The sequence below is a fragment of the Diceros bicornis genome, chromosome 3, assembly GCF_020826845.1.
Source record: "Diceros bicornis minor isolate mBicDic1 chromosome 3, mDicBic1.mat.cur, whole genome shotgun sequence".
Lineage (NCBI taxonomy): Eukaryota > Metazoa > Chordata > Mammalia > Perissodactyla > Rhinocerotidae > Diceros > Diceros bicornis.
The window spans coordinates 19,651,192-19,677,225 of NC_080742.1; the positions used below are offsets into that span (position 1 = coordinate 19,651,192).

Sequence of the window (26,034 nt, forward strand, 5' to 3'; positions counted from 1 at the left end):
CAACCCTTCATCCCAGGCAACGCATTGCCAGGGAAAAATGGGGCTCCCAGACGATGAAGCTCTGGAAGGCCAAGACAGACAGCTAAACTGCAAGAGGAGCGGTGATGAATTGGCCATCCAGTTGGCAGCTGAGTGGGTTCTCTCCTCCCGACGTGGCATTCCTCTTCTTGATGACGGCACCACGGCGAGGTCAGATTTTAGCTTTGGGTGAATGGGGGGTGGGGGACATGAGAGTCTTGAGCATCTTTCTGGACCTCTTTTGGCTCCTTTCCACCAGGTCTCAAATGAGCTCCTGATGAGGTCTTCTGGCATTCCTGTGTTTGGAAAGGTGTCTCTCCAGATGCAGATGGGCTTCTTCCAACGGGCGGTCCGAAGCCACGGCCAGGACAGGCACACCTTCGAACACCCGGGAAAGACAGCATGGAGGGAAGAAAAGCCACACAGCTGAACACAGCCACACAGACACAAGGTCCTCAGGAGGAATGGGCACTTCAGGAACGCCCAAGCCAAGCCGGCAAGACGCATCCCTCCACAGGCATGGGCAGCTCCTCGGGCTTAGGCTGTGGCTCCAGGCACCCAAGCCCCTGACGGAGCAAAACCACCCAGAAGCACACAAGCAGTCTAATCCCCAGGTCACAGGGCGAACGACTTGCTGGCCAATCCCAGGCACAGCCTCAGAGACGAACTCAGGGAGGGATACCACCGCTAGGCTCCTGATCCTGCTTGGTCAGCCTGGCCCTGCCTGGGCATGCTCCACTCTCCGGACCTACAACCAGCCTGCCTGTCTTACTGCCTTCCTTCACTCCTTCTTTCTTTCATCCTTCCCACCTTCCTTCCTGCCTCCCGCCCTCCGTCCCTCCCTTCTTTCCTTGCTTCCTTCCTTCCTGCCTGCCTTCCTTCCCTCTCCATCTATACAGCCCTGCCTCCATTCATCCACTCATTCCTTCATTCCTAGACAGCGCACAGTGACGGGGGCAGGCAAGAGCATGAGCCTGTAGCTGTACCCCGCCCCCGCCAGAAGGCGCTGCCACTCCCTCAGAGCGTCCAGGCTCTGTCGCCTAGCAACCGCCTGATTCATTGTGAGGCCAGAGGAGCCAGTTGGCGCGCATGCGCAGCTGAAGGGCTGCGTTTAGGGCCGAGGCGCTGGGCTCCTGGAGGGGTGAGGGAGAGGAGGAGCGGTCAGAGAGGCGGGGGCAGGTGGGGAGAGCGCGTCTACCTTTCTCTCCGCAGGTCCACGACACCCCAGATCTCTGGGTGGCTGCCACCACCGCCCTGCCGAGGCCGCCTGGCTGCCGGCGGCGCCGCACCACCGCCATTTGCCCCGCATCCGCTGAAACCACCGCGGTGTCAGCGAAACTCGGCGGTGCGAGGCGGCCAAGCCCGTCACCTCTGTGGTCTCAAACGTAGACTTTGCTGGCTGTGTCATGGGTCAGATCCGGGTGGTGGGGCGCCATGAAATACCGTGAGGCGGGGGAGATGAAGATCCCTGAGTCCAGCCTGAAGCGACGGTCGTGGCAACCATCCCTCTGTTGACACTGAGATGGGTCCCTCCGCTAGACACGGGCAGGTGACGCCCTTTGACTGGACCTACACCCCAGGGGGTGCTGCCTCTCCTAGTTCCCTCCGGGAATCTCTTGAATGACCCCTCTCCCTGGCGCCCCTCCACCCGCCACCCCTCACATCTTCGGACGCTTTCAGTACCTAGGAATGACCTGTGGGAACTTGGATGTGGATGCTGCCTTGGCCTCAGTCAGGCGCATCAGTAGCCCTGTGGCGTCCTCCTCAGAAAGGTGTGATGACTTTACCAAGAAAACTTTTGGGACTCAGGGCTCTTCCCTCCGTCATTGTCCCGCTGACAGATACTTGACTCGGCAGGCAGGGAGTGCCAGCCCCGCTTTGGACGATGCAGGCAAGCAATACGGTGCTCCTCTCCCTCTGGCCTGTATCTTGGACCTCAGGGAGAGGGCCAGGATAGGTCCTTTTTTCGGCCCTTCATCTTGGATTTCTCCCAAGATGTGTGCCCTAGGCAGCAGGAAAGCGTGGCTTCCCTGCCTCCAGGGGCGTGGGTAGGGCCTACTTGCGAGTGAGCCCGCCTGATTGGCCCCTCTTGCCCTGGATTGCCTGCCCGGTGTGGCCAAACTCCTTTGGCAGGTCCTCCTGGGCCTTGTGCCTTGACAAAGTCCTTCCTCTTCCTGGCGTTGAAAGCTTCCACCATGATGCGATGCCGTGTTTTTCTGAGGAGGAAACAACGAGGCCCAGGAGGAAATCAGCTGCCAGAAGGATAGCCTTGATCTGCTCCCCAGGCCGGTGTTGGAAAACAGACAATGACTTGCGAAGGACGGCAGCAGCGACCTGCGCAGAAGGGTTGAAGAGGAGGGGAGAAGCACAACTGAGGGTCGAGTGACCCCAGCGCCACACAACACGTTCGCCGTCCACTGAGGGGAGAGAATCATGGAAAACGGTGAGGAGCAAACACAAGCTTAGGGAGCAGAAACGTCAAGCGTGACTTTGGGATCGAGCAACAAAAGGTCGAAGAAGAGACTGAGCGATTCTGAGGCAGTATTTCGGGATTCCAAAACTGACAGACACCCCAAGCGGGGCTTTGCACTGCACAAAGATGCCCCAGCGGGGTGACGATGGCAAATATCCTGTCCAGGAGCCCAAGAGGTAGCGTGCTGAGCGCCACCCCAAGGTCTGAGAAGCTTGCAGACAGGTTGCAAAGAAGGACAAAGCGGAAAGAAAGAGAGAGAAAGAGAGCGCATTCCAAGGAGCCCCCAGAAGACCCAACACCGTCAACCCTTCATCCCAGGCAACGAATTGCCAGGGAAAAATGGGGCTCCCAGACGATGAAGCTCTGGAAGGCCAAGACAGACAGCTAAACTGCAAGAGGAGCGGTGATGAATTGGCCATCCAGTTGGCAGCTGAGTGGGTTCTCTCCTCCCGACGTGGCATTCCTCTTCTTGATGACGGCACCACGGCGAGGTCAGATTTTAGCTTTGGGTGAATGGGGGGTGGGGGACATGAGAGTCTTGAGCATCTTTCTGGACCTCTTTTGGCTCCTTTCCACCAGGTCTCAAATGAGCTCCTGATGAGGTCTTCTGGCATTCCTGTGTTTGGAAAGGTGTCTCTCCAGATGCAGATGGGCTTCTTCCAACGGGCGGTCCGAAGCCACGGCCAGGACAGGCACACCTTCGAACACCCGGGAAAGACAGCATGGAGGGAAGAAAAGCCACACAGCTGAACACAGCCACACAGACACAAGGTCCTCAGGAGGAATGGGCACTTCAGGAACGCCCAAGCCAAGCCGGCAAGACGCATCCCTCCACAGGCATGGGCAGCTCCTCGGGCTTAGGCTGTGGCTCCAGGCACCCAAGCCCCTGACGGAGCAAAACCACCCAGAAGCACACAAGCAGTCTAATCCCCAGGTCACAGGGCGAACGACTTGCTGGCCAATCCCAGGCACAGCCTCAGAGACGAACTCAGGGAGGGATACCACCGCTAGGCTCCTGATCCTGCTTGGTCAGCCTGGCCCTGCCTGGGCATGCTCCACTCTCCGGACCTACAACCAGCCTGCCTGTCTTACTGCCTTCCTTCACTCCTTCTTTCTTTCATCCTTCCCACCTTCCTTCCTGCCTCCCACCCTCCGTCCCTCCCTTCTTTCCTTGCTTCCTTCCTTCCTGCCTGCCTTCCTGCCTTCCTTCCTTCCCTCTCCATCTATACAGCCCTGCCTCCATTCATCCACTCATTCCTTCATTCCTAGACAGCGCACAGTGACGGGGGCAGGCAAGAGCATGAGCCTGTAGCTGTACCCCGCCCCCGCCAGAAGGCGCTGCCACTCCCTCAGAGCGTCCAGGCTCTGTCGCCTAGCAACCGCCTGATTCATTGTGAGGCCAGAGGAGCCAGTTGGCGCGCATGCGCAGCTGAAGGGCTGCGTTTAGGGCCAAGGCGCTGGGCTCCTGGAGGGGTGAGGGAGAGGAGGAGCGGTCAGAGAGGCGGGGGCAGGTGGGGAGAGCGCGTCTACCTTTCTCTCCGCAGGTCCACGACACCCCAGATCTCTGGGTGGCTGCCACCACCGCCCTGCCGAGGCCGCCTGGCTGCCGGCGGCGCCGCACCACCGCCATTTGCCCCGCATCCGCTGAAACCACCGCGGTGTCAGCGAAACTCGGCGGTGCGAGGCGGCCAAGCCCGTCACCTCTGTGGTCTCAAACGTAGACTTTGCTGGCTGTGTCATGGGTCAGATCCGGGTGGTGGGGCGCCATGAAATACCGTGAGGCGGGGGAGATGAAGATCCCTGAGTCCAGCCTGAAGCGACGGTCGTGGCAACCATCCCTCTGTTGACACTGAGATGGGTCCCTCCGCTAGACACGGGCAGGTGACGCCCTTTGACTGGACCTACACCCCAGGGGGTGCTGCCTCTCCTAGTTCCCTCCGGGAATCTCTTGAATGACCCCTCTCCCTGGCGCCCCTCCACCCGCCACCCCTCACATCTTCGGACGCTTTCAGTACCTAGGAATGACCTGTGGGAACTTGGATGTGGATGCTGCCTTGGCCTCAGTCAGGCGCATCAGTAGCCCTGTGGCGTCCTCCTCAGAAAGGTGTGATGACTTTACCAAGAAAACTTTTGGGACTCAGGGCTCTTCCCTCCGTCATTGTCCCGCTGACAGATACTTGACTCGGCAGGCAGGGAGTGCCAGCCCCGCTTTGGACGATGCAGGCAAGCAATACGGTGCTCCTCTCCCTCTGGCCTGTATCTTGGACCTCAGGGAGAGGGCCAGGATAGGTCCTTTTTTCGGCCCTTCATCTTGGATTTCTCCCAAGATGTGTGCCCTAGGCAGCAGGAAAGCGTGGCTTCCCTGCCTCCAGGGGGGTGGGTAGGGCCTACTTGCGAGTGAGCCCGCCTGATTGGCCCCTCTTGCCCTGGATTGCCTGCCCGGTGTGGCCAAACTCCTTTGGCAGGTCCTCCTGGGCCTTGTGCCTTGACAAAGTCCTTCCTCTTCCTGGCGTTGAAAGCTTCCACCATGATGCGATGCCGTGTTTTTCTGAGGAGGAAACAACGAGGCCCAGGAGGAAATCAGCTGCCAGAAGGATAGCCTTGATCTGCTCCCCAGGCCGGTGTTGGAAAACAGACAATGACTTGCGAAGGACGGCAGCAGCGACCTGCGCAGAAGGGTTGAAGAGGAGGGGAGAAGCACAACTGAGGGTCGAGTGACCCCAGCGCCACACAACACGTTCGCCGTCCACTGAGGGGAGAGAATCATGGAAAACGGTGAGGAGCAAACACAAGCTTAGGGAGCAGAAACGTCAAGCGTGACTTTGGGATCGAGCAACAAAAGGTCGAAGAAGAGACTGAGCGATTCTGAGGCAGTATTTCGGGATTCCAAAACTGACAGACACCCCAAGCGGGGCTTTGCACTGCACAAAGATGCCCCAGCGGCGTGACGATGGCAAATATCCTGTCCAGGAGCCCAAGAGGTAGCGTGCTGAGCGCCACCCCAAGGTCTGAGAAGCTTGCAGACAGGTTGCAAAGAAGGACAAAGCGGAAAGAAAGAGAGAGAAAGAGAGCGCATTCCAAGGAGCCCCCAGAAGACCCAACACCGTCAACCCTTCATCCCAGGCAACGAATTGCCAGGGAAAAATGGGGCTCCCAGACGATGAAGCTCTGGAAGGCCAAGACAGACAGCTAAACTGCAAGAGGAGCGGTGATGAATTGGCCATCCAGTTGGCAGCTGAGTGGGTTCTCTCCTCCCGACGTGGCATTCCTCTTCTTGATGACGGCACCACGGCGAGGTCAGATTTTAGCTTTGGGTGAATGGGGGGTGGGGGACATGAGAGTCTTGAGCATCTTTCTGGACCTCTTTTGGCTCCTTTCCACCAGGTCTCAAATGAGCTCCTGATGAGGTCTTCTGGCATTCCTGTGTTTGGAAAGGTGTCTCTCCAGATGCAGATGGGCTTCTTCCAACGGGCGGTCCGAAGCCACGGCCAGGACAGGCACACCTTCGAACACCCGGGAAAGACAGCATGGAGGGAAGAAAAGCCACACAGCTGAACACAGCCACACAGACACAAGGTCCTCAGGAGGAATGGGCACTTCAGGAACGCCCAAGCCAAGCCGGCAAGACGCATCCCTCCACAGGCATGGGCAGCTCCTCGGGCTTAGGCTGTGGCTCCAGGCACCCAAGCCCCTGACGGAGCAAAACCACCCAGAAGCACACAAGCAGTCTAATCCCCAGGTCACAGGGCGAACGACTTGCTGGCCAATCCCAGGCACAGCCTCAGAGACGAACTCAGGGAGGGATACCACCGCTAGGCTCCTGATCCTGCTTGGTCAGCCTGGCCCTGCCTGGGCATGCTCCACTCTCCGGACCTACAACCAGCCTGCCTGTCTTACTGCCTTCCTTCACTCCTTCTTTCTTTCATCCTTCCCACCTTCCTTCCTGCCTCCCACCCTCCGTCCCTCCCTTCTTTCCTTGCTTCCTTCCTTCCTGCCTGCCTTCCTGCCTTCCTTCCTTCCCTCTCCATCTATACAGCCCTGCCTCCATTCATCCACTCATTCCTTCATTCCTAGACAGCGCACAGTGACGGGGGCAGGCAAGAGCATGAGCCTGTAGCTGTACCCCGCCCCCGCCAGAAGGCGCTGCCACTCCCTCAGAGCGTCCAGGCTCTGTCGCCTAGCAACCGCCTGATTCATTGTGAGGCCAGAGGAGCCAGTTGGCGCGCATGCGCAGCTGAAGGGCTGCGTTTAGGGCCGAGGCGCTGGGCTCCTGGAGGGGTGAGGGAGAGGAGGAGCGGTCAGAGAGGCGGGGGCAGGTGGGGAGAGCGCGTCTACCTTTCTCTCCGCAGGTCCACGACACCCCAGATCTCTGGGTGGCTGCCACCACCGCCCTGCCGAGGCCGCCTGGCTGCCGGCGGCGCCGCACCACCGCCATTTGCCCCGCATCCGCTGAAACCACCGCGGTGTCAGCGAAACGGGCTTGGCCGCCCGTCACCTCTGTGGTCTCAAACGTAGACTTTGCTGGCTGTGTCATGGGTCAGATCCGGGTGGTGGGGCGCCATGAAATACCGTGAGGCGGGGGAGATGAAGATCCCTGAGTCCAGCCTGAAGCGACGGTCGTGGCAACCATCCCTCTGTTGACACTGAGATGGGTCCCTCCGCTAGACACGGGCAGGTGAGGCCCTTTGACTGGACCTACACCCCAGGGGGTGCTGCCTCTCCTAGTTCCCTCCGGGAATCTCTTGAATGACCCCTCTCCCTGGCGCCCCTCCACCCGCCACCCCTCACATCTTCGGACGCTTTCAGTACCTAGGAATGACCTGTGGGAACTTGGATGTGGATGCTGCCTTGGCCTCAGTCAGGCGCATCAGTAGCCCTGTGGCGTCCTCCTCAGAAAGGTGTGATGACTTTACCAAGAAAACTTTTGGGACTCAGGGCTCTTCCCTCCGTCATTGTCCCGCTGACAGATACTTGACTCGGCAGGCAGGGAGTGCCAGCCCCGCTTTGGACGATGCAGGCAAGCAATACGGTGCTCCTCTCCCTCTGGCCTGTATCTTGGACCTCAGGGAGAGGGCCAGGATAGGTCCTTTTTTCGGCCCTTCATCTTGGATTTCTCCCAAGATGTGTGCCCTAGGCAGCAGGAAAGCGTGGCTTCCCTGCCTCCAGGGGCGTGGGTAGGGCCTACTTGCGAGTGAGCCCGCCTGATTGGCCCCTCTTGCCCTGGATTGCCTGCCCGGTGTGGCCAAACTCCTTTGGCAGGTCCTCCTGGGCCTTGTGCCTTGACAAAGTCCTTCCTCTTCCTGGCGTTGAAAGCTTCCACCATGATGCGATGCCGTGTTTTTCTGAGGAGGAAACAACGAGGCCCAGGAGGAAATCAGCTGCCAGAAGGATAGCCTTGATCTGCTCCCCAGGCCGGTGTTGGAAAACAGACAATGACTTGCGAAGGACGGCAGCAGCGACCTGCGCAGAAGGGTTGAAGAGGAGGGGAGAAGCACAACTGAGGGTCGAGTGACCCCAGCGCCACACAACACGTTCGCCGTCCACTGAGGGGAGAGAATCATGGAAAATGGTGAGGAGCAAACACAAGCTTAGGGAGCAGAAACGTCAAGCGTGACTTTGGGATCGAGCAACAAAAGGTCGAAGAAGAGACTGAGCGATTCTGAGGCAGTATTTCGGGATTCCAAAACTGACAGACACCCCAAGCGGGGCTTTGCACTGCACAAAGATGCCCCAGCGGGGTGACGATGGCAAATATCCTGTCCAGGAGCCCAAGAGGTAGCGTGCTGAGCGCCACCCCAAGGTCTGAGAAGCTTGCAGACAGGTTGCAAAGAAGGACAAAGCGGAAAGAAAGAGAGAGAAAGAGAGCGCATTCCAAGGAGCCCCCAGAAGACCCAACACCGTCAACCCTTCATCCCACGCAACGAATTGCCAGGGAAAAATGGGGCTCCCAGACGATGAAGCTCTGGAAGGCCAAGACAGACAGCTAAACTGCAAGAGGAGCGGTGATGAATTGGCCATCCAGTTGGCAGCTGAGTGGGTTCTCTCCTCCCGACGTGGCATTCCTCTTCTTGATGACGGCACCACGGCGAGGTCAGATTTTAGCTTTGGGTGAATGGGGGGTGGGGGACATGAGAGTCTTGAGCATCTTTCTGGACCTCTTTTGGCTCCTTTCCACCAGGTCTCAAATGAGCTCCTGATGAGGTCTTCTGGCATTCCTGTGTTTGGAAAGGTGTCTCTCCAGATGCAGATGGGCTTCTTCCAACGGGCGGTCCGAAGCCACGGCCAGGACAGGCACACCTTCGAACACCCGGGAAAGACAGCATGGAGGGAAGAAAAGCCACACAGCTGAACACAGCCACACAGACACAAGGTCCTCAGGAGGAATGGGCACTTCAGGAACGCCCAAGCCAAGCCGGCAAGACGCATCCCTCCACAGGCATGGGCAGCTCCTCGGGCTTAGGCTGTGGCTCCAGGCACCCAAGCCCCTGACGGAGCAAAACCACCCAGAAGCACACAAGCAGTCTAATCCCCAGGTCACAGGGCGAACGACTTGCTGGCCAATCCCAGGCACAGCCTCAGAGACGAACTCAGGGAGGGATACCACCGCTAGGCTCCTGATCCTGCTTGGTCAGCCTGGCCCTGCCTGGGCATGCTCCACTCTCCGGACCTACAACCAGCCTGCCTGTCTTACTGCCTTCCTTCACTCCTTCTTTCTTTCATCCTTCCCACCTTCCTTCCTGCCTCCCACCCTCCGTCCCTCCCTTCTTTCCTTGCTTCCTTCCTTCCTGCCTGCCTTCCTGCCTTCCTTCCTTCCCTCTCCATCTATACAGCCCTGCCTCCATTCATCCACTCATTCCTTCATTCCTAGACAGCGCACAGTGACGGGGGCAGGCAAGAGCATGAGCCTGTAGCTGTACCCCGCCCCCGCCAGAAGGCGCTGCCACTCCCTCAGAGCGTCCAGGCTCTGTCGCCTAGCAACCGCCTGATTCATTGTGAGGCCAGAGGAGCCAGTTGGCGCGCATGCGCAGCTGAAGGGCTGCGTTTAGGGCCAAGGCGCTGGGCTCCTGGAGGGGTGAGGGAGAGGAGGAGCGGTCAGAGAGGCGGGGGCAGGTGGGGAGAGCGCGTCTACCTTTCTCTCCGCAGGTCCACGACACCCCAGATCTCTGGGTGGCTGCCACCACCGCCCTGCCGAGGCCGCCTGGCTGCCGGCGGCGCCGCACCACCGCCATTTGCCCCGCATCCGCTGAAACCACCGCGGTGTCAGCGAAACGGGCTTGGCGCCCATCACCTCTGTGGTCTCAAACGTAGACTTTGCTGGCTGTGTCATGGGTCAGATCCGGGTGGTGGGGCGCCATGAAATACCGTGAGGCGGGGGAGATGAAGATCCCTGAGTCCAGCCTGAAGCGACGGTCGTGGCAACCATCCCTCTGTTGACACTGAGATGGGTCCCTCCGCTAGACACGGGCAGGTGACGCCCTTTGACTGGACCTACACCCCAGGGGGTGCTGCCTCTCCTAGTTCCCTCCGGGAATCTCTTGAATGACCCCTCTCCCTGGCGCCCCTCCACCCGCCACCCCTCACATCTTCGGACGCTTTCAGTACCTAGGAATGACCTGTGGGAACTTGGATGTGGATGCTGCCTTGGCCTCAGTCAGGCGCATCAGTAGCCCTGTGGCGTCCTCCTCAGAAAGGTGTGATGACTTTACCAAGAAAACTTTTGGGACTCAGGGCTCTTCCCTCCATCATTGTCCCGCTGACAGATACTTGACTCGGCAGGCAGGGAGTGCCAGCCCCGCTTTGGACGATGCAGGCAAGCAATACGGTGCTCCTCTCCCTCTGGCCTGTATCTTGGACCTCAGGGAGAGGGCCAGGATAGGTTCTTTTTTCGGCCCTTCATCTTGGATTTCTCCCAAGATGTGTGCCCTAGGCAGCAGGAAAGCGTGGCTTCCCTGCCTCCAGGGGCGTGGGTAGGGCCTACTTGCGAGTGAGCCCGCCTGATTGGCCCCTCTTGCCCTGGATTGCCTGCCCGGTGTGGCCAAACTCCTTTGGCAGGTCCTCCTGGGCCTTGTGCCTTGACAAAGTCCTTCCTCTTCCTGGCGTTGAAAGCTTCCACCATGATGCGATGCCGTGTTTTTCTGAGGAGGAAACAACGAGGCCCAGGAGGAAATCAGCTGCCAGAAGGATAGCCTTGATCTGCTCCCCAGGCCGGTGTTGGAAAACAGACAATGACTTGCGAAGGACGGCAGCAGCGACCTGCGCAGAAGGGTTGAAGAGGAGGGGAGAAGCACAACTGAGGGTCGAGTGACCCCAGCGCCACACAACACGTTCGCCGTCCACTGAGGGGAGAGAATCATGGAAAACGGTGAGGAGCAAACACAAGCTTAGGGAGCAGAAACGTCAAGCGTGACTTTGGGATCGAGCAACAAAAGGTCGAAGAAGAGACTGAGCGATTCTGAGGCAGTATTTCGGGATTCCAAAACTGACAGACACCCCAAGCGGGGCTTTGCACTGCACAAAGATGCCCCAGCGGGGTGACGATGGCAAATATCCTGTCCAGGAGCCCAAGAGGTAGCGTGCTGAGCGCCACCCCAAGGTCTGAGAAGCTTGCAGACAGGTTGCAAAGAAGGACAAAGCGGAAAGAAAGAGAGAGAAAGAGAGCGCATTCCAAGGAGCCCCCAGAAGACCCAACACCGTCAACCCTTCATCCCAGGCAACGAATTGCCAGGGAAAAATGGGGCTCCCAGACGATGAAGCTCTGGAAGGCCAAGACAGACAGCTAAACTGCAAGAGGAGCGGTGATGAATTGGCCATCCAGTTGGCAGCTGAGTGGGTTCTCTCCTCCCGACGTGGCATTCCTCTTCTTGATGACGGCACCACGGCGAGGTCAGATTTTAGCTTTGGGTGAATGGGGGGTGGGGGACATGAGAGTCTTGAGCATCTTTCTGGACCTCTTTTGGCTCCTTTCCACCAGGTCTCAAATGAGCTCCTGATGAGGTCTTCTGGCATTCCTGTGTTTGGAAAGGTGTCTCTCCAGATGCAGATGGGCTTCTTCCAACGGGCGGTCCGAAGCCACGGCCAGGACAGGCACACCTTCGAACACCCGGGAAAGACAGCATGGAGGGAAGAAAAGCCACACAGCTGAACACAGCCACACAGACGCAAGGTCCTCAGGAGGAATGGGCACTTCAGGAACGCCCAAGCCAAGCCGGCAAGACGCATCCCTCCACAGGCACGGGCAGCTCCTCGGGCTTAGGCTGTGGCTCCAGGCACCCAAGCCCCTGACGGAGCAAAACCACCCAGAAGCACACAAGCAGTCTAATCCCCAGGTCACAGGGCGAACGACTTGCTGGCCAATCCCAGGCACAGCCTCGGAGACGAACTCAGGGAGGGATACCACCGCTAGGCTCCTGATCCTGCTTGGTCAGCCTGGCCCTGCCTGGGCATGCTCCACTCTCCGGACCTACAACCAGCCTGCCTGTCTTACTGCCTTCCTTCACTCCTTCTTTCTTTCATCCTTCCCACCTTCCTTCCTGCCTCCCACCCTCCGTCCCTCCCTTCTTTCCTTGCTTCCTTCCTTCCTGCCTGCCTTCCTGCCTTCCTTCCTTCCCTCTCCATCTATACAGCCCTGCCTCCATTCATCCACTCATTCCTTCATTCCTAGACAGCGCACAGTGACGGGGGCTGGCAAGAGCATGAGCCTGTAGCTGTACCCCGCCCCCGCCAGAAGGCGCTGCCACTCCCTCAGAGCGTCCAGGCTCTGTCGCCTAGCAACCGCCTGATTCATTGTGAGGCCAGAGGAGCCAGTTGGCGCGCATGCGCAGCTGAAGGGCTGCGTTTAGGGCCGAGGCGCTGGGCTCCTGTTGGGGTGAGGGAGAGGAGGAGCGGTCAGAGAGGCGGGGGCAGGTGGGGAGAGCGCGTCTACCTTTCTCTCCGCAGGTCCACGACACCCCAGATCTCTGGGTGGCTGCCACCACCGCCCTGCCGAGGCCGCCTGGCTGCCGGCGGCGCCGCACCACCGCCATTTGCCCCGCATCCGCTGAAACCACCGCGGTGTCAGCGAAACTCGGCGGTGCGAGGCGGCCAAGCCCGTCACCTCTGTGGTCTCAAACGTAGACTTTGCTGGCTGTGTCATGGGTCAGATCCGGGTGGTGGGGCGCCATGAAATACCGTGAGGCGGGGGAGATGAAGATCCCTGAGTCCAGCCTGAAGCGACGGTCGTGGCAACCATCCCTCTGTTGACACTGAGATGGGTCCCTCCGCTAGACACGGGCAGGTGAGGCCCTTTGACTGGACCTACACCCCAGGGGGTGCTGCCTCTCCTAGTTCCCTCCGGGAATCTCTTGAATGACCCCTCTCCCTGGCGCCCCTCCACCCGCCACCCCTCACATCTTCGGACGCTTTCAGTACCTAGGAATGACCTGTGGGAACTTGGATGTGGATGCTGCTATGGCCTCAGTCAGGCGCATCAGTAGCCCTGTGGCGTCCTCCTCAGAAAGGTGTGATGACTTTACCAAGAAAACTTTTGGGACTCAGGGCTCTTCCCTCCATCATTGTCCCGCTGACAGATACTTGACTCGGCAGGCAGGGAGTGCCAGCCCCGCTTTGGACGATGCAGGCAAGCAATACGGTGCTCCTCTCCCTCTGGCCTGTATCTTGGACCTCAGGGAGAGGGCCAGGATAGGTTCTTTTTTCGGCCCTTCATCTTGGATTTCTCCCAAGATGTGTGCCCTAGGCAGCAGGAAAGCGTGGCTTCCCTGCCTCCAGGGGCGTGGGTAGGGCCTACTTGCGAGTGAGCCCGCCTGATTGGCCCCTCTTGCCCTGGATTGCCTGCCCGGTGTGGCCAAACTCCTTTGGCAGGTCCTCCTGGGCCTTGTGCCTTGACAAAGTCCTTCCTCTTCCTGGCGTTGAAAGCTTCCACCATGATGCGATGCCGTGTTTTTCTGAGGAGGAAACAACGAGGCCCAGGAGGAAATCAGCTGCCAGAAGGATAGCCTTGATCTGCTCCCCAGGCCGGTGTTGGAAAACAGACAATGACTTGCGAAGGACGGCAGCAGCGACCTGCGCAGAAGGGTTGAAGAGGAGGGGAGAAGCACAACTGAGGGTCGAGTGACCCCAGCGCCACACAACACGTTCGCCGTCCACTGAGGGGAGAGAATCATGGAAAACGGTGAGGAGCAAACACAAGCTTAGGGAGCAGAAACGTCAAGCGTGACTTTGGGATCGAGCAACAAAAGGTCGAAGAAGAGACTGAGCGATTCTGAGGCAGTATTTCGGGATTCCAAAACTGACAGACACCCCAAGCGGGGCTTTGCACTGCACAAAGATGCCCCAGCGGGGTGACGATGGCAAATATCCTGTCCAGGAGCCCAAGAGGTAGCGTGCTGAGCGCCACCCCAAGGTCTGAGAAGCTTGCAGACAGGTTGCAAAGAAGGACAAAGCGGAAAGAAAGAGAGAGAAAGAGAGCGCATTCCAAGGAGCCCCCAGAAGACCCAACACCGTCAACCCTTCATCCCAGGCAACGAATTGCCAGGGAAAAATGGGGCTCCCAGACGATGAAGCTCTGGAAGGCCAAGACAGACAGCTAAACTGCAAGAGGAGCGGTGATGAATTGGCCATCCAGTTGGCAGCTGAGTGGGTTCTCTCCTCCCGACGTGGCATTCCTCTTCTTGATGACGGCACCACGGCGAGGTCAGATTTTAGCTTTGGGTGAATGGGGGGTGGGGGACATGAGAGTCTTGAGCATCTTTCTGGACCTCTTTTGGCTCCTTTCCACCAGGTCTCAAATGAGCTCCTGATGAGGTCTTCTGGCATTCCTGTGTTTGGAAAGGTGTCTCTCCAGATGCAGATGGGCTTCTTCCAACGGGCGGTCCGAAGCCACGGCCAGGACAGGCACACCTTCGAACACCCGGGAAAGACAGCATGGAGGGAAGAAAAGCCACACAGCTGAACACAGCCACACAGACGCAAGGTCCTCAGGAGGAATGGGCACTTCAGGAACGCCCAAGCCAAGCCGGCAAGACGCATCCCTCCACAGGCACGGGCAGCTCCTCGGGCTTAGGCTGTGGCTCCAGGCACCCAAGCCCCTGACGGAGCAAAACCACCCAGAAGCACACAAGCAGTCTAATCCCCAGGTCACAGGGCGAACGACTTGCTGGCCAATCCCAGGCACAGCCTCGGAGACGAACTCAGGGAGGGATACCACCGCTAGGCTCCTGATCCTGCTTGGTCAGCCTGGCCCTGCCTGGGCATGCTCCACTCTCCGGACCTACAACCAGCCTGCCTGTCTTACTGCCTTCCTTCACTCCTTCTTTCTTTCATCCTTCCCACCTTCCTTCCTGCCTCCCACCCTCCGTCCCTCCCTTCTTTCGTTGCTTCCTTCCTTCCTGCCTGCCTTCCTGCCTTCCTTCCTTCCCTCTCCATCTATACAGCCCTGCCTCCATTCATCCACTCATTCCTTCATTCCTAGACAGCGCACAGTGACGGGGGCTGGCAAGAGCATGAGCCTGTAGCTGTACCCCGCCCCCGCCAGAAGGCGCTGCCACTCCCTCAGAGCGTCCAGGCTCTGTCGCCTAGCAACCGCCTGATTCATTGTGAGGCCAGAGGAGCCAGTTGGCGCGCATGCGCAGCTGAAGGGCTGCGTTTAGGGCCGAGGCGCTGGGCTCCTGTTGGGGTGAGGGAGAGGAGGAGCGGTCAGAGAGGCGGGGGCAGGTGGGGAGAGCGCGTCTACCTTTCTCTCCGCAGGTCCACGACACCCCAGATCTCTGGGTGGCTGCCACCACCGCCCTGCCGAGGCCGCCTGGCTGCCGGCGGCGCCGCACCACCGCCATTTGCCCCGCATCCGCTGAAACCACCGCGGTGTCAGCGAAACTCGGCGGTGCGAGGCGGCCAAGCCCGTCACCTCTGTGGTCTCAAACGTAGACTTTGCTGGCTGTGTCATGGGTCAGATCCGGGTGGTGGGGCGCCATGAAATACCGTGAGGCGGGGGAGATGAAGATCCCTGAGTCCAGCCTGAAGCGACGGTCGTGGCAACCATCCCTCTGTTGACACTGAGATGGGTCCCTCCGCTAGACACGGGCAGGTGAGGCCCTTTGACTGGACCTACACCCCAGGGGGTGCTGCCTCTCCTAGTTCCCTCCGGGAATCTCTTGAATGACCCCTCTCCCTGGCGCCCCTCCACCCGCCACCCCTCACATCTTCGGACGCTTTCAGTACCTAGGAATGACCTGTGGGAACTTGGATGTGGATGCTGCTATGGCCTCAGTCAGGCGCATCAGTAGCCCTGTGGCGTCCTCCTCAGAAAGGTGTGATGACTTTACCAAGAAAACTTTTGGGACTCAGGGCTCTTCCCTCCGTCATTGTCCCGCTGACAGATACTTGACTCGGCAGGCAGGGAGTGCCAGCCCCGCTTTGGACGATGCAGGCAAGCAATACGGTGCTCCTCTCCCTCTGGCCTGTATCTTGGACCTCAGGGAGAGGGCCAGGATAGGTCCTTTTTTCGGCCCTTCATCTTGGATTTCTCCCAAGATGTGTGCCCTAGGCAGCAGGAAAGCGTGGCTTCCCTGCCTCCAGGGGCGTGGGTAGGGCCTACTTGCGAGTGAGCCCGCCTGATTGGCCCCTCTTGCCCTGGATTGCCTGCCCGGTGTGGCCAAACTCCTTTGGCAGGTCCTCCTGGGCCTTGTGCCTTGACAAAGTCCTTCCTCTTCCTGGCGTTGAAAGCTTCCACCATGATGCGATGCCGTGTTTTTCTGAGGAGGAAACAACGAGGCCCAGGAGGAAATCAGCTGCCAGAAGGATAGCCTTGATCTGCTCCCCAGGCCGGTGTTGGAAAACAGACAATGACTTGCGAAGGACGGCAGCAGCGACCTGCGCAGAAGGGTTGAAGAGGAGGGGAGAAGCACAACTGAGGGTCGAGTGACCCCAGCGCCACACAACACGTTCGCCGTCCACTGAGGGGAGAGAATCATGGAAAACGGTGAGGAGCAAACACAAGCTTAGGGAGCAGAAACGTCAAGCGTGACTTTGGGATCGAGCAACAAAAGGTCGAAGAAGAGACTGAGCGATTCTGAGGCAGTATTTCGGGATTCCAAAACTGACAGACACCCCAAGCGGGGCTTTGCACTGCACAAAGATGCCCCAGCGGGGTGACGATGGCAAATATCCTGTCCAGGAGCCCAAGAGGTAGCGTGCTGAGCGCCACCCCAAGGTCTGAGAAGCTTGCAGACAGGTTGCAAAGAAGGACAAAGCGGAAAGAAAGAGAGAGAAAGAGAGCGCATTCCAAGGAGCCCCCAGAAGACCCAACACCGTCAACCCTTCATCCCAGGCAACGAATTGCCAGGGAAACATGGGGCTCCCAGACGATGAAGCTCTGGAAGGCCAAGACAGACAGCTAAACTGCAAGAGGAGCGGTGATGAATTGGCCATCCAGTTGGCAGCTGAGTGGGTTCTCTCCTCCCGACGTGGCATTCCTCTTCTTGATGACGGCACCACGGCGAGGTCAGATTTTAGCTTTGGGTGAATGGGGGGTGGGGGACATGAGAGTCTTGAGCATCTTTCTGGACCTCTTTTGGCTCCTTTCCACCAGGTCTCAAATGAGCTCCTGATGAGGTCTTCTGGCATTCCTGTGTTTGGAAAGGTGTCTCTCCAGATGCAGATGGGCTTCTTCCAACGGGCGGTCCGAAGCCACGGCCAGGACAGGCACACCTTCGAACACCCGGGAAAGACAGCATGGAGGGAAGAAAAGCCACACAGCTGAACACAGCCACACAGACGCAAGGTCCTCAGGAGGAATGGGCACTTCAGGAACGCCCAAGCCAAGCCGGCAAGACGCATCCCTCCACAGGCACGGGCAGCTCCTCGGGCTTAGGCTGTGGCTCCAGGCACCCAAGCCCCTGACGGAGCAAAACCACCCAGAAGCACACAAGCAGTCTAATCCCCAGGTCACAGGGCGAACGACTTGCTGGCCAATCCCAGGCACAGCCTCGGAGACGAACTCAGGGAGGGATACCACCGCTAGGCTCCTGATCCTGCTTGGTCAGCCTGGCCCTGCCTGGGCATGCTCCACTCTCCGGACCTACAACCAGCCTGCCTGTCTTACTGCCTTCCTTCACTCCTTCTTTCTTTCATCCTTCCCACCTTCCTTCCTGCCTCCCACCCTCCGTCCCTCCCTTCTTTCCTTGCTTCCTTCCTTCCTGCCTGCCTTCCTGCCTTCCTTCCTTCCCTCTCCATCTATACAGCCCTGCCTCCATTCATCCACTCATTCCTTCATTCCTAGACAGCGCACAGTGACGGGGGCAGGCAAGAGCATGAGCCTGTAGCTGTACCCCGCCCCCGCCAGAAGGCGCTGCCACTCCCTCAGAGCGTCCAGGCTCTGTCGCCTAGCAACCGCCTGATTCATTGTGAGGCCAGAGGAGCCAGTTGGCGCGCATGCGCAGCTGAAGGGCTGCGTTTAGGGCCGAGGCGCTGGGCTCCTGTTGGGGTGAGGGAGAGGAGGAGCGGTCAGAGAGGCGGGGGCAGGTGGGGAGAGCGCGTCTACCTTTCTCTCCGCAGGTCCACGACACCCCAGATCTCTGGGTGGCTGCCACCACCGCCCTGCCGAGGCCGCCTGGCTGCCGGCGGCGCCGCACCACCGCCATTTGCCCCGCATCCGCTGAAACCACCGCGGTGTCAGCGAAACTCGGCGGTGCGAGGCGGCCAAGCCCGTCACCTCTGTGGTCTCAAACGTAGACTTTGCTGGCTGTGTCATGGGTCAGATCCGGGTGGTGGGGCGCCATGAAATACCGTGAGGCGGGGGAGATGAAGATCCCTGAGTCCAGCCTGAAGCGACGGTCGTGGCAACCATCCCTCTGTTGACACTGACATGGGCCCCTCCGCTAGACACGGGCAGGTGACGCCCTTTGACTGGACCTACACCCCAGGGGGTGCTGCCTCTCCTAGTTCCCTCCGGGAATCTCTTGAATGACCCCTCTCCCTGGCGCCCCTCCACCCGCCACCCCTCACATCTTCGGACGCTTTCAGTACCTAGGAATGACCTGTGGGAACTTGGATGTGGATGCTGCTATGGCCTCAGTCAGGCGCATCAGTAGCCCTGTGGCGTCCTCCTCAGAAAGGTGTGATGACTTTACCAAGAAAACTTTTGGGACTCAGGGCTCTTCCCTCCGTCATTGTCCCGCTGACAGATACTTGACTCGGCAGGCAGGGAGTGCCAGCCCCGCTTTGGACGATGCAGGCAAGCAATACGGTGCTCCTCTCCCTCTGGCCTGTATCTTGGACCTCAGGGAGAGGGCCAGGATAGGTCCTTTTTTCGGCCCTTCATCTTGGATTTCTCCCAAGATGTGTGCCCTAGGCAGCAGGAAAGCGTGGCTTCCCTGCCTCCAGGGGCGTGGGTAGGGCCTACTTGCGAGTGAGCCCGCCTGATTGGCCCCTCTTGCCCTGGATTGCCTGCCCGGTGTGGCCAAACTCCTTTGGCAGGTCCTCCTGGGCCTTGTGCCTTGACAAAGTCCTTCCTCTTCCTGGCGTTGAAAGCTTCCACAATGATGCGATGCCGTGTTTTTCTGAGGAGGAAACAACGAGGCCCAGGAGGAAATCAGCTGCCAGAAGGATAGCCTTGATCTGCTCCCCAGGCCGGTGTTGGAAAACAGACAATGACTTGCGAAGGACGGCAGCAGCGACCTGCGCAGAAGGGTTGAAGAGGAGGGGAGAAGCACAACTGAGGGTCGAGTGACCCCAGCGCCACACAACACGTTCACCGTCCACTGAGGGGAGAGAATCATGGAAAACGGTGAGGAGCAAACACAAGCTTAGGGAGCAGAAACGTCAAGCGTGACTTTGGGATCGAGCAACAAAAGGTCGAAGAAGAGACTGAGCGATTCTGAGGCAGTATTTCGGGATTCCAAAACTGACAGACACCCCAAGCGGGGCTTTGCACTGCACAAAGATGCCCCAGCGGCGTGACGATGGCAAATATCCTGTCCAGGAGCCCAAGAGGTAGCGTGCTGAGCGCCACCCCAAGGTCTGAGAAGCTTGCAGACAGGTTGCAAAGAAGGACAAAGCGGAAAGAAAGAGAGAGAAAGAGAGCGCATTCCAAGGAGCCCCCAGAAGACCCAACACCGTCAACCCTTCATCCCAGGCAACGAATTGCCAGGGAAAAATGGGGCTCCCAGACGATGAAGCTCTGGAAGGCCAAGACAGACAGCTAAACTGCAAGAGGAGCGGTGATGAATTGGCCATCCAGTTGGCAGCTGAGTGGGTTCTCTCCTCCCGACGTGGCATTCCTCTTCTTGATGACGGCACCACGGCGAGGTCAGATTTTAGCTTTGGGTGAATGGGGGGTGGGGGACATGAGAGTCTTGAGCATCTTTCTGGACCTCTTTTGGCTCCTTTCCACCAGGTCTCAAATGAGCTCCTGATGAGGTCTTCTGGCATTCCTGTGTTTGGAAAGGTGTCTCTCCAGATGCAGATGGGCTTCTTCCAACGGGCGGTCCGAAGCCACGGCCAGGACAGGCACACCTTCGAACACCCGGGAAAGACAGCATGGAGGGAAGAAAAGCCACACAGCTGAACACAGCCACACAGACGCAAGGTCCTCAGGAGAAATGGGCACTTCAGGAACGCCCAAGCCAAGCCGGCAAGACGCATCCCTCCACAGGCACGGGCAGCTCCTCGGGCTTAGGCTGTGGCTCCAGGCACCCAAGCCCCTGACGGAGCAAAACCACCCAGAAGCACACAAGCAGTCTAATCCCCAGGTCACAGGGCGAACGACTTGCTGGCCAATCCCAGGCACAGCCTCGGAGACGAACTCAGGGAGGGATACCACCGCTAGGCTCCTGATCCTGCTTGGTCAGCCTGGCCCTGCCTGGGCATGCTCCACTCTCCGGACCTACAACCAGCCTGCCTGTCTTACTGCCTTCCTTCACTCCTTCTTTCTTTCATCCTTCCCACCTTCCTTCCTGCCTCCCACCCTCCGTCCCTCCCTTCTTTCCTTGCTTCCTTCCTTCCTGCCTGCCTTCCTGCCTTCCTTCCTTCCCTCTCCATCTATACAGCCCTGCCTCCATTCATCCACTCATTCCTTCATTCCTAGACAGCGCACAGTGACGGGGGCAGGCAAGAGCATGAGCCTGTAGCTGTACCCCGCCCCCGCCAGAAGGCGCTGCCACTCCCTCAGAGCGTCCAGGCTCTGTCGCCTAGCAACCGCCTGATTCATTGTGAGGCCAGAGGAGCCAGTTGGCGCGCATGCGCAGCTGAAGGGCTGCGTTTAGGGCCGAGGCGCTGGGCTCCTGTTGGGGTGAGGGAGAGGAGGAGCGGTCAGAGAGGCGGGGGCAGGTGGGGAGAGCGCGTCTACCTTTCTCTCCGCAGGTCCACGACACCCCAGATCTCTGGGTGGCTGCCACCACCGCCCTGCCGAGGCCGCCTGGCTGCCGGCGGCGCCGCACCACCGCCATTTGCCCCGCATCCGCTGAAACCACCGCGGTGTCAGCGAAACTCGGCGGTGCGAGGCGGCCAAGCCCGTCACCTCTGTGGTCTCAAACGTAGACTTTGCTGGCTGTGTCATGGGTCAGATCCGGGTGGTGGGGCGCCATGAAATACCGTGAGGCGGGGGAGATGAAGATCCCTGAGTCCAGCCTGAAGCGACGGTCGTGGCAACCATCCCTCTGTTGACACTGAGATGGGCCCCTCCGCTAGACACGGGCAGGTGACGCCCTTTGACTGGACCTACACCCCAGGGGGTGCTGCCTCTCCTAGTTCCCTCCGGGAATCTCTTGAATGACCCCTCTCCCTGGCGCCCCTCCACCCGCCACCCCTCACATCTTCGGACGCTTTCAGTACCTAGGAATGACCTGTGGGAACTTGGATGTGGATGCTGCTATGGCCTCAGTCAGGCGCATCAGTAGCCCTGTGGCGTCCTCCTCAGAAAGGTGTGATGACTTTACCAAGAAAACTTTTGGGACTCAGGGCTCTTCCCTCCGTCATTGTCCCGCTGACAGATACTTGACTCGGCAGGCAGGGAGTGCCAGCCCCGCTTTGGACGATGCAGGCAAGCAATACGGTGCTCCTCTCCCTCTGGCCTGTATCTTGGACCTCAGGGAGAGGGCCAGGATAGGTCCTTTTTTCGGCCCTTCATCTTGGATTTCTCCCAAGATGTGTGCCCTAGGCAGCAGGAAAGCGTGGCTTCCCTGCCTCCAGGGGCGTGGGTAGGGCCTACTTGCGAGTGAGCCCGCCTGATTGGCCCCTCTTGCCCTGGATTGCCTGCCCGGTGTGGCCAAACTCCTTTGGCAGGTCCTCCTGGGCCTTGTGCCTTGACAAAGTCCTTCCTCTTCCTGGCGTTGAAAGCTTCCACCATGATGCGATGCCGTGTTTTTCTGAGGAGGAAACAACGAGGCCCAGGAGGAAATCAGCTGCCAGAAGGATAGCCTTGATCTGCTCCCCAGGCCGGTGTTGGAAAACAGACAATGACTTGCGAAGGACGGCAGCAGCGACCTGCGCAGAAGGGTTGAAGAGGAGGGGAGAAGCACAACTGAGGGTCGAGTGACCCCAGCGCCACACAACACGTTCACCGTCCACTGAGGGGAGAGAATCATGGAAAACGGTGACGAGCAAACACAAGCTTAGGGAGCAGAAACGTCAAGCGTGACTTTGGGATCGAGCAACAAAAGGTCGAAGAAGAGACTGAGCGATTCTGAGGCAGTATTTCGGGATTCCAAAAATGACAGACACCCCAAGCGGGGCTTTGCACTGCACAAAGATGCCCCAGCGGCGTGACGATGGCAAATATCCTGTCCAGGAGCCCAAGAGGTAGCGTGCTGAGCGCCACCCCAAGGTCTGAGAAGCTTGCAGACAGGTTGCAAAGAAGCACAAAGCGGAAAGAAAGAGAGAGAAAGAGAGCGCATTCCAAGGAGCCCCCAGAAGACCCAACACCGTCAACCCTTCATCCGAGGCAACGAATTGCCAGGGAAAAATGGGGCTCCCAGACGATGAAGCTCTGGAAGGCCAAGACAGACAGCTAAACTGCAAGAGGAGCGGTGATGAATTGGCCATCCAGTTGGCAGCTGAGTGGGTTCTCTCCTCCCGACGTGGCATTCCTCTTCTTGATGACGGCACCACGGCGAGGTCAGATTTTAGCTTTGGGTGAATGGGGGGTGGGGGACATGAGAGTCTTGAGCATCTTTCTGGACCTCTTTTGGCTCCTTTCCACCAGGTCTCAAATGAGCTCCTGATGAGGTCTTCTGGCATTCCTGTGTTTGGAAAGGTGTCTCTCCAGATGCAGATGGGCTTCTTCCAACGGGCGGTCCGAAGCCACGGCCAGGACAGGCACACCTTCGAACACCCAGGAAAGACAGCATGGAGGGAAGAAAAGCCACACAGCTGAACACAGCCACACAGACACAAGGTCCTCAGGAGGAATGGGCACTTCAGGAACGCCCAAGCCAAGCCGGCAAGACGCATCCCTCCACAGGCACGGGCAGCTCCTCGGGCTTAGGCTGTGGCTCCAGGCACCCAAGCCCCTGACGGAGCAAAACCACCCAGAAGCACACAAGCAGTCTAATCCCCAGGTCACAGGGCGAACGACTTGCTGGCCAATCCCAGGCACAGCCTCGGAGACGAACTCAGGGAGGGATACCACCGCTAGGCTCCTGATCCTGCTTGGTCAGCCTGGCCCTGCCTGGGCATGCTCCACTCTCCGGACCTACAACCAGCCTGCCTGTCTTACTGCCTTCCTTCACTCCTTCTTTCTTTCATCCTTCCCACCTTCCTTCCTGCCTCCCACCCTCCGTCCCTCCCTTCTTTCCTTGCTTCCTTCCTTCCTGCCTGCCTTCCTGCCTTCCTTCCTTCCCTCTCCATCTATACAGCCCTGCCTCCATTCATCCACTCATTCCTTCATTCCTAGACAGCGCACAGTGACGGGGGCAGGCAAGAGCATGAGCCTGTAGCTGTACCCCGCCCCCGCCAGAAGGCGCTGCCACTCCCTCAGAGCGTCCAGGCTCTGTCGCCTAGCAACCGCCTGATTCATTGTGAGGCCAGAGGAGCCAGTTGGCGCGCATGCGCAGCTGAAGGGCTGCGTTTAGGGCCGAGGCGCTGGGCTCCTGTTGGGGTGAGGGAGAGGAGGAGCGGTCAGAGAGGCGGGGGCAGGTGGGGAGAGCGCGTCTACCTTTCTCTCCGCAGGTCCACGACACCCCAGATCTCTGGGTGGCTGCCACCACCGCCCTGCCGAGGCCGCCTGGCTGCCGGCGGCGCCGCACCACCGCCATTTGCCCCGCATCCGCTGAAACCACCGCGGTGTCAGCGAAACTCGGCGGTGCGAGGCGGCCAAGCCCGTCACCTCTGTGGTCTCAAACGTAGACTTTGCTGGCTGTGTCATGGGTCAGATCCGGGTGGTGGGGCGCCATGAAATACCGTGAGGCGGGGGAGATGAAGATCCCTGAGTCCAGCCTGAAGCGACGGTCGTGGCAACCATCCCTCTGTTGACACTGACATGGGCCCCTCCGCTAGACACGGGCAGGTGACGCCCTTTGACTGGACCTACACCCCAGGGGGTGCTGCCTCTCCTAGTTCCCTCCGGGAATCTCTTGAATGACCCCTCTCCCTGGCGCCCCTCCACCCGCCACCCCTCACATCTTCGGACGCTTTCAGTACCTAGGAATGACCTGTGGGAACTTGGATGTGGATGCTGCTATGGCCTCAGTCAGGCGCATCAGTAGCCCTGTGGCGTCCTCCTCAGAAAGGTGTGATGACTTTACCAAGAAAACTTTTGGGACTCAGGGCTCTTCCCTCCGTCATTGTCCCGCTGACAGATACTTGACTCGGCAGGCAGGGAGTGCCAGCCCCGCTTTGGACGATGCAGGCAAGCAATACGGTGCTCCTCTCCCTCTGGCCTGTATCTTGGACCTCAGGGAGAGGGCCAGGATAGGTCCTTTTTTCGGCCCTTCATCTTGGATTTCTCCCAAGATGTGTGCCCTAGGCAGCAGGAAAGCGTGGCTTCCCTGCCTCCAGGGGCGTGGGTAGGGCCTACTTGCGAGTGAGCCCGCCTGATTGGCCCCTCTTGCCCTGGATTGCCTGCCCGGTGTGGCCAAACTCCTTTGGCAGGTCCTCCTGGGCCTTGTGCCTTGACAAAGTCCTTCCTCTTCCTGGCGTTGAAAGCTTCCACAATGATGCGATGCCGTGTTTTTCTGAGGAGGAAACAACGAGGCCCAGGAGGAAATCAGCTGCCAGAAGGATAGCCTTGATCTGCTCCCCAGGCCGGTGTTGGAAAACAGACAATGACTTGCGAAGGACGGCAGCAGCGACCTGCGCAGAAGGGTTGAAGAGGAGGGGAGAAGCACAACTGAGGGTCGAGTGACCCCAGCGCCACACAACACGTTCACCGTCCACTGAGGGGAGAGAATCATGGAAAACGGTGAGGAGCAAACACAAGCTTAGGGAGCAGAAACGTCAAGCGTGACTTTGGGATCGAGCAACAAAAGGTCGAAGAAGAGACTGAGCGATTCTGAGGCAGTATTTCGGGATTCCAAAACTGACAGACACCCCAAGCGGGGCTTTGCACTGCACAAAGATGCCCCAGCGGCGTGACGATGGCAAATATCCTGTCCAGGAGCCCAAGAGGTAGCGTGCTGAGCGCCACCCCAAGGTCTGAGAAGCTTGCAGACAGGTTGCAAAGAAGGACAAAGCGGAAAGAAAGAGAGAGAAAGAGAGCGCATTCCAAGGAGCCCCCAGAAGACCCAACACCGTCAACCCTTCATCCCAGGCAACGAATTGCCAGGGAAAAATGGGGCTCCCAGACGATGAAGCTCTGGAAGGCCAAGACAGACAGCTAAACTGCAAGAGGAGCGGTGATGAATTGGCCATCCAGTTGGCAGCTGAGTGGGTTCTCTCCTCCCGACGTGGCATTCCTCTTCTTGATGACGGCACCACGGCGAGGTCAGATTTTAGCTTTGGGTGAATGGGGGGTGGGGGACATGAGAGTCTTGAGCATCTTTCTGGACCTCTTTTGGCTCCTTTCCACCAGGTCTCAAATGAGCTCCTGATGAGGTCTTCTGGCATTCCTGTGTTTGGAAAGGTGTCTCTCCAGATGCAGATGGGCTTCTTCCAACGGGCGGTCCGAAGCCACGGCCAGGACAGGCACACCTTCGAACACCCGGGAAAGACAGCATGGAGGGAAGAAAAGCCACACAGCTGAACACAGCCACACAGACGCAAGGTCCTCAGGAGAAATGGGCACTTCAGGAACGCCCAAGCCAAGCCGGCAAGACGCATCCCTCCACAGGCACGGGCAGCTCCTCGGGCTTAGGCTGTGGCTCCAGGCACCCAAGCCCCTGACGGAGCAAAACCACCCAGAAGCACACAAGCAGTCTAATCCCCAGGTCACAGGGCGAACGACTTGCTGGCCAATCCCAGGCACAGCCTCGGAGACGAACTCAGGGAGGGATACGACCGCTAGGCTCCTGATCCTGCTTGGTCAGCCTGGCCCTGCCTGGGCATGCTCCACTCTCCGGACCTACAACCAGCCTGCCTGTCTTACTGCCTTCCTTCACTCCTTCTTTCTTTCATCCTTC

The 26,034-nt window shown here is 58.9% G+C and overlaps 1 protein-coding gene across 1 annotated transcript in view; it reads left to right on the top strand.

Annotated features, from left to right (window-relative positions):
* Window positions 1-2,617: 2,617 nt before the first annotated feature.
* Window positions 2,618-26,034, top strand: part of LOC131422852 (ras-associated and pleckstrin homology domains-containing protein 1-like) — a 35,159-nt gene continuing 11,742 nt past the window's right edge. Inside the window, exons 1-14 of the mRNA XM_058570468.1 lie at window positions 2,618-2,667; window positions 4,036-4,168; window positions 6,841-7,061; window positions 9,635-9,748; window positions 12,428-12,560; window positions 12,896-12,987; window positions 15,233-15,365; window positions 15,701-15,792; window positions 18,038-18,170; window positions 18,506-18,597; window positions 20,843-20,975; window positions 21,311-21,402; window positions 23,648-23,780; window positions 24,116-24,207. Coding sequence (XP_058426451.1) covers window positions 2,618-2,667; window positions 4,036-4,168; window positions 6,841-7,061; window positions 9,635-9,748; window positions 12,428-12,560; window positions 12,896-12,987; window positions 15,233-15,365; window positions 15,701-15,792; window positions 18,038-18,170; window positions 18,506-18,597; window positions 20,843-20,975; window positions 21,311-21,402; window positions 23,648-23,780; window positions 24,116-24,207 — 1,643 coding nt within the window. The remainder of the gene's footprint in view (window positions 2,668-4,035; window positions 4,169-6,840; window positions 7,062-9,634; window positions 9,749-12,427; window positions 12,561-12,895; window positions 12,988-15,232; window positions 15,366-15,700; window positions 15,793-18,037; window positions 18,171-18,505; window positions 18,598-20,842; window positions 20,976-21,310; window positions 21,403-23,647; window positions 23,781-24,115; window positions 24,208-26,034) is intronic.